Source organism: Branchiostoma floridae, chromosome 4 (genome assembly GCF_000003815.2).
Source record: "Branchiostoma floridae strain S238N-H82 chromosome 4, Bfl_VNyyK, whole genome shotgun sequence".
Classification (NCBI taxonomy): Eukaryota; Metazoa; Chordata; class Leptocardii; order Amphioxiformes; family Branchiostomatidae; genus Branchiostoma; species Branchiostoma floridae.
In genome coordinates, this window is record NC_049982.1 from 29,188,034 (window position 1) to 29,199,631 (window position 11,598).

The 11,598-nt window shown below is 42.1% G+C and overlaps 1 protein-coding gene across 1 annotated transcript; it reads right to left on the reverse strand.

Moving 5' to 3' along the window:
- Positions 1–6,829: 6,829 nt before the first annotated feature.
- LOC118413739 (kelch-like protein 24) lies at positions 6,830–8,536 on the reverse strand. Its single transcript, XM_035817268.1, has one exon. The coding sequence runs from the start codon at positions 8,534–8,536 to the stop codon at positions 6,830–6,832; it is 1,707 nt and encodes a 568-aa protein (XP_035673161.1).
- Between the last annotated feature and the right edge of the window lie 3,062 nt (positions 8,537–11,598).

Genomic DNA, 11,598 nt, shown 5'->3' on the forward strand with positions numbered 1-11,598 from the left:
TTCTAGTGTGATAACAGTTGTTGTGTTTAGCTAAACCTAGGCTTAACAGCTTACAAAGGGGATGGTGTTTTTTTCAAATTCAAATTTATTCGCCGTCAACTATGAATAACGAACAACGCGGCATTGAATTTTTAATTAGCAGCTCCCAGAAGAGGTTCACGTGTGTCATGTGATGGGACGTTATCCAATGACAGACAAGAGTGGGTTTTTTAAACCTAACGAATATGCAGAATTTGTTGAAGAAACCAGTTTGCAGGGCGTCTGTTTCGGGACAAGTCACGAAGGAACCTTGGACCCGTTTCAACACACGGATTATCGGTGTGGTTTTGCCGCATATGGATTCCGACGGAACTACAAGACGGAACGAATACTAGGACACTCACGGCTTTCTGGAAATGGAGTATGTTGGAGAGCCTTCAACGGGGCACAATTGAATTCAATATTGTGTCGTCTTGTCCAGCATCGGCTGGCGGAGACTACATGGAGAGCACGGCCATCACGAAACAGTGCCCATCCTCGGGAATCTCAGCGAATTTTTCTACTGTGATGACAAGATGGAACTAAATTGTGCTTGAAATGACGTCTTTTCAGTCGTATCGCCCGACACTGGACTCCAAATTGTGGACTTGAATGTAGCGGAGATTCGTGTATGCATATTGTACACCGATTGTTCCCTTGGTCGACCAAACCAAGTCCACAATAAGAATTAAAATATAGTTTAGACGAAGGAGCCTCAGCTACCTAGTAGCTATGATTCGAACCAAATGAGACACGCATACCCAATGCACATGGTGCGGAAAGTTAAGCCACACAAAACACATAAAGCCAACCTAAAGATACGGAAAGGTTTAAACTTACGCCGCCTTTACTAAAAAGAAACTATAGTCCAAGAAAAGATCACGGAAAGCGTTCGGATAGGTACGTTTCTGCACTTCTTTAAGGTGGGTTTACACCTGCGTATATTTTCATGCCGCATGAGTTCCGTTTTGACATTTTTCGACATTTTGACTAACTTCTTCAATACGCGGCCGCACGCACACGTCGCACCTCTATCGCATCTGAATCGTCTTAGAAAGTTTCAAGTACGCAGGCAAACGAAAATATACGCCCAGTTCGTCTGATAGTTTTGGACATGCACAAAACTATCATTCGTACGCAGTTTGGTGCCCAAAACGTTATGGATGCGCAATACAGTGGTCCCACGTCGGTCGATTGCGCTATGAAGACGCTACATGTTTGCGCTTTACACGCAGTAATACGCGGAAATCGAGGTAATGCGAGTACATAGCGTTCTTACAGCGCAGACACAACGCACCATGAGCGACCGTATAACGAATGCACACATAGATCACGATTTAGTAACGTGCGTTCTGCGATCGCTTTGCGCATACTACGCGTACTGATAGCGTGATCGACGCACACTCCAGATTTGGAATAAATACGAAGGTGCATCTGACTCCAGACAAAAAAAATCATCTCAAGATGTATATAACTTTATTGCACAACAATTGTACGAGGTACAAAGTATGGCATCTACATAACTACAGTGCTACTGTAGTTATGTAGATGCCATACTTTGTACCTCTTAACTTTAGTTAAGGCTTATCTAACTAATACAGGAGTTGTATTATGGGATAAGTTTCTTACAATCATTGGGGGCTTTTACAATCATTTGGGGAATTTCTAATGTCTAAACCTTCTTTGATATATTTTCCTATATCTGCCATGCAGGGATTGTCACATGTCATTATGTATTTGAATTTGCACTTCAGGTCCATTTGGATAAATCCTTGTGTACAAAATGACAGCCTGTATAGAGAATTGCGTATATCGGAATATTTGGGACATACAACCATAAAGTGATATTCGTCTTCTATTAGCTCTGGACAGAGTGGACAAACCCTCTGGTCGATAGGGATTTTTTGGAATCTTCCGGTTTATGATGTCAGATCCAGGCCAGGACTGACGAATTTGTACCGGGGCATGGAGAGATGGTCACAACTTGCAGGACACCATGAATGCACGACACTGTCCCAACAGAGCCTCCAGGGACGGGAAGATGTAGAGGAACCTGCTCAAGCACTGGGTCAATTTGTGTGACACACGTGCCATTTTGTGTAACAGATATTTGACTTAATTTGTTGATAATGGCACTTTTTTTGTGTGTGCAGAACCACATGATATAAAGGTGCAATATAGAGCCATATTACAACTTTGAAAGAGGGCGTAAGGTTTCATAATTGTTTAATTTACGTGTTTGATAAAGATCTTGAATACGTTTTGCGGTGTGTATGAGTGTGATTTTTATAGTAGTTGAAATAGGGGAAATCATTAAGGACAAAGTGAAAACAAACACAATCTTAACAGTGCACATAATCTCTTAAGGTAAATGATGGCCCACATTTCTGTAAAAGCACAGTGTCACTGCTTTACTGCTTCGCAAATGAATAAAAAAAACCTCTTCACTGTTTACTTGTCAATGTTCTACTTGCACTGCCTGTAAACAAAGGCATACGTAGTACAAAGGGTTCCTCTAACAAAAATACTCAATTGGCAATGCTCGCAAACAAAACTATATGTAACACAAACTGTTCCTCTGACACACCTGAAATGCGTTTGGAATGCAGTTAGCACCAAGTGCGTCAGGCATTCGGTCGGTAGACGTTGTGTGCGTCCGGAAAACGCCCAACATACGTACCCCATACGAATCTATTCGCAGTACGGAAAATTTTGTTGCGCATTTCAGTTGCAATCATACGCATCTCATGCGAAATGAAAACGCTGAAGTCGTAATTCAAACGCCAGATGGGCTCGACGTACAATTTAATTTATTCCAAAAAAAATCCAAATGTTGGGCGTTCGGCCGCGTATTGACAAAATTTCATGCGGAACTCACGCGCACTTGAAAATATACGCAGGTGTAAACCCACCTTTACGTACCTTTCAGGCTGTGTGAACGACACATAAACGTGGGGGAAATCAGGACGGAAATCAAGTGTAAAGGTGGTCAAAAGATCACGGCAAAGTCTTATGAAGCGCACGCTTTCCGCCCGAAATATTGTTATTAACGACGCCTTTCAGCGTCTAATAGTTGCGGAAAGGTCTGCGGAAAGGCACGTGAGGAGTGCCGAAACGTACATATAAGTGCCAACGTAAAGGTAACATTAAAGGGAATCTTTACGTTCACGGAAAGAAGTCGTTAAGTTGCGGAAAGAGTGCAGAAACGTCGCGTTTACGTTGAGTTTAAGCTTGCTTAAATACCAGATTTCGTGCTGTGATCCAAGATCATCCAACCGTCCCCACTATCCGCTTGGGGCAAGATTTGGCGCTTCCCCGACCCAAACTCCGTGAGGCAAGCGGATAGTGGAGGCCAGCGGGATAGTTATTACGTTCGTGTGCGCTTCTTTTATTCCTGTATTTTGGTGTGTATTTGAGAACACTATTGGAACATCCTCAACTACGAGGAAAGAACCATTATGATAGAAAGCCCTACTCACAAAATTACACAAAAAAAACATGATTTGATCAAGTAGCATTAAAGGTAATCAGGGCTGCTAGCGTTTATATAATACTGCTGTATAGTGTGCACTTTATACGGAAACATCAAACTCAGAATGCTTGGCACATGATTTGACAGCATGGAGGTGACAGGAGCTTGTAGAAGTTTCCCTTGCCACAGCACAAGCACAGAGCTCACTGGAAGACAAGCCCGGAAGACAAGCCTGGAAGACAAGCCCGACTTTGGTACGGGGTCGCTTTGTGGTTACCGAAAGGTTCGCTTAGCGGTTACCCAGGCGAACCATCATTGGCTTTCAAGCCCTGTAGAAAAGTAAGGAAGTAATCTTGAGTACTCAAATCACTTTTTGTCTTCTCGTTACTGGTTGTACTATCGAATTCAAGTCACGGAAGTAACGCACACTCTCTTCAAGACTCTAGAAGTTCGATCGTATGGGTTCGTTTAGCGGTTACCCAGGCGAACCATCATTGGCTTTCAAGCCCTGTAGAAAAGTAAGGAAGTAATTTTGAGTACTTAAATCACTTTTCGTCTTCTCGTTACTGGTTGTACTATCGAATTCAAGTGACGGAAGTAACGCACACTCTCTTCAAGACTAAGTTCGATGGTACGGGGTCGCTTTGCGGTTACCGAAAGGTTCGCTTAGCGGTTACCCAGGCGAACCATCATTGGCTTTCAAGCCCTGTAGAAAAGTAAGGAAGTAATTTTGAGTACTCAAATCACTTTTTGTCTTCTCGTTACTGGTTGTACTATCGAATTCAAGTCACGGAAGTAACGCACACTCTCTTCAAGACTCTAGAAGTTCGATCGTATGGGTTCGTTTAGCGGTTACCCAGGCGAACCATCATTGGCTTTCAAGCCCTGTAGAAAAGTAAGGAAGTAATTTTGAGTACTCAAATCACTTTTTGTCTTCTCGTTACTGGTTGTACTATCAAATTCAAGTGACGGAAGTAACGCACACTCTCTTCAAACTCTAGAAGTTCGATCGTATGGGGTCGCTTTGCAATTACCGAAAGTTTCGCTTAGCGGTTACCCAGGCAAACCATCATTGGCTTTCAAGCCCTGTAGAACAGTAAGGAAGTAATTTTGAGTACCCAAATCACTTTTTGTTTTCTCGTTACTGGTTGTACTATCGAATTCAAGTGACGGAAGTAACGCACACTCTCTTCAAGACTCTAGAAGTTCGATCGTATGGGGTCGCTTTGCGGCGAACCATCATTGGCTTTCAAGCCCTGTAGAAAAGTAAGGAAGTAATATTGAGTACTCAAATCACTTTTTGTCTTCTCGTTATGTTGTACTATCGAATTTAAGTGATAGAAGTAACGCACATTTTGTTCAAGATTCAAGTTCACCTCGCGGTTACCGAAAAGTTCGCTTAGCGGCTACCCAGGCGAAACTTCATTAGATTTCAAGCCCTGTAGAAAGGTAAGGAAGTAATTTTTAGTTCTCAAATCACTTTTCGTCTTCTCATTATGGGTTGTACTATCGAATTCAAGTGATATATATCGGCAACAAAGCACAATCGTAGAAAGCGGTATGCGGATTACAATTTCCTACCAAGGGACCTTTTCAAAGATACCAAGTTGACATTGCCGAAAGATCGTTTAAGGTTCCGGAAACTCCGGTGTATACACGTGCGTATGTAGGCGCGTTAGTGCTCGTTAGCGGTTAATATATAGTTAAGGTGAACCTATATCCGAGAATATCTCGGCAACAAAGCACGATCTTTAAAAAAAGCGGTTTGCGGATTACAATTCCCTACTAAGGGCCCTTTCTAAAGATACCAAGTTGAACTGCTTGATGATCCTTTAAGGTTCCGGAAACTTTGGTGTATATACGCGTGTACGCGCGTAAGCGTTCTTTAGCGGTTAGTTAAGGTGAACCGATCTTTGAAAGTGGTTTGCGGATTACAATTCCCTACTAAGGGCCCTTTCTAAAGATACCAAGTTGAACTTGCTTGAAGATCCTTTAAGGTTCCGGAAACTTCGGTGTACATACGCGTGTACGTATTTTAGCGGTTAGTTAAGGTGAACCGATCTTTGAAAGTGGTTTGCGGAGTACAATTCCCTACCAAGGAGCCTTTCTAAAGATACCAAGTTGAATTTGCCGGAAGATCATTTAAGGTTCCGGAAACTCCGGTGTATACACGTGCGTATGTAGGCGCGTTAGTGCTCGTTAGCGGTTAGTTATGGTGAACCTATATCCGAGAATATTTCGGCAACAAAGCTCGATCTTTTTAAGCGCTTTGCGGATTACAATTCCCTACCAAGGGACCTTTTTAAAGATACAAAGGTGAACTTGCCGGAAGATTGTTTAAGGTTCCGGATACTCCGGTGTATATACGCGCGTATGTACGCACGTAAGTGTTCGTTAGCGGTTAGTTCAGGTGAACCTATATCCGAGAATATCTCGGCAACAAAGCACGATCTTTCAAAGCTGTTTACGGATTACAATTTCCTACAAAGGGACTTTTCAATGATACCAAGTTAAACTTAATGATAGATCGCTTAACTATTGATAGTGTTTTGCGAAAGTATGGGGTCATCAAAAACACCACAGCAGATAATTTTTCTTTAACAGAACTTGATAAATGAATAGTAGTGCTAGTAAGATAACTCCTTTTTTACATCAATACATTCTTTTGATAAGTCGATAAAGGTTATACATCCAAGTAATAAATGCATAATGTATATAGATTGTAAGTAGGAGAAATGGGGATGTCCTCAGGCTTCATAAAGTCATTTTCCCTTTAATGTCACTTTTTTTCAAGTTAAGCTTGAACATACAGCCTCAATTATGCCCAATTTGAAAAAGGGCCTCCTCTGCGTAATTTACAGTCTTTTTTCGCACTTTTGCCCAGTAAAAAAAATAAAAACCTGCGGACTACCGGGCTATTCTAGGGCAGAGCATAGCCCCTGGAATCTTTTAACTTCGCAGTTAAAAACAATCAGGGACCTGGATACAAATAGACACTGTGATCTAATCGTAGAAAAGTGCTTAGAGGTACTCTCCAAGCAGAGGTTAGGCTCCGTATCTTGTAACAGGTTTTGACAATACAAGATACAATACAAAATAGAAAGCCCGAAAAAACGACTAAAAACGTTTTAAAAAACCAGCCGGAGCCTAATCACTCTTTGGAGAGTAGCTTAGAGGTACCACCATGACACCTGGCAGTCTACTAAAACAAATTTGTGGCGTCAGAGCCTGGCCGAGGTTACACTGCATTTATACAATGTTGGTCACATCTGCTTGTTACATTTTTACTCCCCAGCACAAGTTGTGATCTCTTGGAAATACAGGGTAGTCTGCTGTATCTCACCCCTTCAGTATAGTGACACAAACGTGGTATACCAGACCCTTGGGCATGGTTCCCACCTGCTTAAGTGATTTGTTTTCTTGATTAAGCTGCAAAACCTTTGCTGTTCCATAGCCTGAGTTGTCACAGCCTCCATAGATGTAAATCTCCCCACCAAAGACAGTCATGCCACATGCGTTTCCAATGTCAGTGTGGGTTACTACAACAGTCCACAAGTCCTCCTGAGGCCTGTAACACAGCACTTTTGAGCGAACTCCAGCAACATAGATGCTACCATTGACAGTTGAAGCGGTGATAACTGAACCCACCTCAGGCATGTCGCTTGCTGAATACCACTGAGAGTCTCCCGGGATAAAGTGATGCACTGTAGATGTGTTGCAGTCCTTATCATCACGTCCACCCATCACATATATGCTACCATCGAACACCGCAACTGCATGCAAGAACCTTGGCTCTGGAAGTGGAACCACTCCCGTCCACTTGTTCAAGCTTCGGTCATAGACTTCTACATCTGCTGTTACACAAACAGGTGATTGGCTAATTTTTCCACCAATTGCGTACACTTTTCCTTGCACCACTGCCAGTTTGCAATGGTCCCGGTTTGTGAGCATCGGAGCAAGTTTGGACCAGATGTCAGGTCTTGCCTGATACAACCAAACTTCCTTCCATTGAAGCCCACCAGTGGACACGATGATGTCACTCATGCCCAAAACAGCCACAGCAAATCCATGGTCTTCAGTTCTCCTCATTGTGGTCATAGGAACCCAACTTTCACTTGATGGTGTGGAGGAGTAAGTCATGGTGATGGCACTGCTGAAACCAGAAGGGAATCCTACAAATTTCTCCTTCCCTCCAATCACCACTACTGCCTCCCTCAGACCACTGGCTATGCGGGGACGGGTGCGGGGTGACTGGACCTCCCCTGGGAAGGCCTGATACTTGCGAGCTTCTGACACGATATCTGGGCAGCACTTGCACAAGACTTGGTCAGTCTGTACTTTCTCTATGAAGTATATCTTGTCCATGAAGGGAAATCGGACCAGCTCCATCAGCTCTCTCATCTCCTTCTTCCTCTTCCTGGTGTCATGGCTGATCCACTTCATCACTGACATGTACACAATCTCCTCTGGAGCACTGAGATTGTCTGATGAGATGAGTGTGACAAGCTGATCCTTTGTCAAGTCAAGGAACTCTGGCGTTTTGCTGGCTTCTGCAAACTCCTTCATGGCAAATGACAACGCATCTGTCTCGAGATTGGGGTTCAGCATCCCGCCTAAGGTAACCACCTTCAGACAGTTTCTGATACTTAGATTGTCTGATAGAAACTTTGTACATGCATCCCTGACCGGGGGAACCTGGAAGAAACTGGCACTTTCCAACAAGTCTACAGCGTTGTCTTCTGTGATGGTTACCTTTGACGTGTAGGCGTAGTCCACAAGAAGCTGCAAGGCACTGGCGCTGGCCTCGTGAATGGTTACCTTATGCTCCTTGCTCTCACGATGCTCATTGCAGAACATAGCACGAAAATACCTACTGCAAGCAGCAAGTACATTTCTGTGGCACGGGATCTCTTTCCCAGAGACAGACAGGACAACATCTACCAGCAGGTTCTCTGATCGCAGTTCCTGCAAACCCTGCAAGAGGGCGATAGAGTGTGTATCTTGGCAGAAGTCAAGCGATGGCTGTGACCTCTGTGCCGCTGCCATTGTAGCCTTGTTCTGCAATACAAAAGCTCTTGATTAGTTCTTTACTAGACACAAGAGCCCCTCACAGTCTCAATCCAAGCGCATTGCAAGGTAATCAGAGATGGCAAACTTTGCCCCCTCACATAGCTCAGAATAGTATAGGGAAAGCCATCTTAATCACAAAATTTGTAGTAAAGAAACCCCCTTTGGCATCATTGCCTTCATTGCTCTCTTTTGGATTCAGGATCACCCATGAAGGCCCTCATGATTAAACCAGTTCATCATGACAATAGCTACACTAAATATAACACAAATCCTGAAATGTTGATGTAGATTAGACATCCAGGTAATAAGATACGCCAAAAAAATAGTTACTCAAGCAACTGGATATGATTTTGGAAACGGTCATATCCAGTTGCTTGTAACTACGTTTTGGCAAAACCTGAAACGATCTACATAACAATAACACGCTGGGCAATACAAACTATTACCATGATTCGGAAACAGATTGGTGCAAAAATATGCATAGAATATGCATAGCATATTGGTATAACTGTTCAACATATCATCCCTAAAAACCTGATATCTTGAAATGATATAGAACAATCTGCCCAGTATCTAAATCATTTTGCTCATTAAGACAATATTTGCTGAAATTTGATACAGCAGTTCTATGATCACTAGTATAGTAGTAGCAACGGCAGTTTTCTCTTACACGACACTGTTACGGCTCTTGCTAATGTTTTACGGGAAATAAGATGTGGGGACCCACAGACGATCGTACCTCCGCGCAGCCGAATCTCCTCTGCTCAGCTCAGTCTGACTGCCAAACAACCAACAACAGTGCGGGAAACTTCCCAAAAGGTCAAAGGTTTTTGGAACGATCTAATCACGAATTGGGGGTGTAATATCATGCGCTATATTATTCTTTCCCTATTGTACGACAATAGAGAAATCATTTTCTTTATAATACTTTATAATATCATATTCTCTGAGACTGTATATAGCACAGAACAAGTAACTTTTCTTCAACAGAACTTTATTAATTAATAGTACCAGTAAGGCAATGTTGATTTGATTATATGGATGACATCCTCTGGGAATCCGAAAACTGATGCGAGCGTGCGAATAAAAAAAAAGTTTGACAAAAACAAAAGATACTTTCATTATGAAATCTAAGTAGTCAGGAAGGTTGAATAAGTTACTGAACACACAGAATATAGTATACCAAACAATAGACTCTTCATTTTTGTTCTGTCACATCTTCTTTGACCTTGGAACGATCTTTGAAATTAGTATACGTTTTCCGATATTTATTTTTGCAATCCATGGCATATATTTGCTAATATTTACCCTGCTATGTACGATTTAGAGTTAACTTTTTTTTTAGTTTCAGAAATGGCTGAAAATAGATGTGCACACGGATGTCATCCATATAATCAAATCAACATGGCCTAATATAAATACAACAAGGTGTAAGAAATACATAATTATTACAATGAGGAGGAGGGGGGGTGATAATTCCATCTTCCCATCAAACTTTCGTCTCTACTTTTCTTTCATTAGCTAAGACAGACGTTCTAAGCTTTATACATGCAAGTGTTGGAAAGACACTTATCTATGCTAAACTACAGTATACATGTGCTTGCACCACTTTCTTCAACTAAAACAAATGCCCCTGATTATACATTCATCTAAAACTTAAATCAAACTATAACAGATTAACATAGTTAGTGCAGTACTTCTCACAAGTCTATCTTAACGTCATAACAAAGGATATATCATTTTCACTTTGGAAAAACAGCCTAAGTGTAAAATACATGGGCAGGAGATGACCTGGCAAAAATACACGTGGAGTGTAGTATATCAATATTGAAAGGTAATAATAGGTACTAACAATGTTCTTTCTTTGACATGATAGACAGAAAAAACAGACATCAGTAAGAGAGATTTCAATACTTGATTATTGCATTTTTACTGGCTGCATTTGTTCTGCATATGGACTAGAACAGACAATCCAAACAAAATATGTTAGTGCACTAAAAGGATAAGAAAGTTCTATCCTTTCTACAGCAAAGCTTGAATAGCAGAGGGCAAAACTTTCATCTTCAACTTCAAGAGGTCAAATTTCATGGAGTAACCTTTATCTACAAGAATTATGGTGAATATGCTTTTGCCTACTAGTAACTAAACATTTGAACAACTTAGAAGATAGAAGTTAGAACCATATAGTTCTGTGCTCATTCCAGCACATTATCATTATACATTTTTCTCAGCGTCCTTACTTGCTGACTTTGATTATGACATTATGATGCAAACCTGTCCATTTATTGACACAATGTTGGTCACATCTGATTGTCAACCTTTTACTTCACATTACAAGAGTTACCATTGATGTCTTAGAAGTGCAGGGTACTCTGTTGTACCTTAACCCTTCAGTATAGTGACACAACCATGCCCCAACAGACCCTTGGGCATGGTTCCCACCTGCTTAAGAGACTTGTCTTGGCGATTAAGCCATAAAACTTCTGTGGTTCCATTCTTGTTTTTACAGCCCCCATAGATGTAAATCTCCCCACCAAACACAGTCATACCACATCTCCATCCAGTACCAGTGTTGGCTACAACAGTCCACAAGTTCTCCTGAGGCCTGTAACACAGCACTTTTGAGTGAAGCCCAGCAACATAGATGCTACCATTGAGAACTGAAGCAGCAATATTACTGGCCTTTTCAGGCATGTTGCTTATTAAAAACCACTGGCAGAGTTCTGGGTTGAAATGGTACACAGTAGATGTTGCGAGGCCGTCTGCATCACATCCACCTATAACGCATATGCGGCCATCTAATACCGCAACTGCATGCAGGTACCTTGGCTGTGGGAGTGGAACACCTTCAGTCCACTTGTTCAGGCTTCGGTCATAGACTTCCACACTGGTTGTTACATGACGTGGTGAGCTGCTGATTCTGCCACCAATAGCATAGGCTTTACCTTGCACCACTACCAGCTTGTGATAGTCCCTTGCCGTGTTCATAGGAGCAAGTCTAGACCAGTTGTCAAGTCCTGCCTGAACAACCACACATC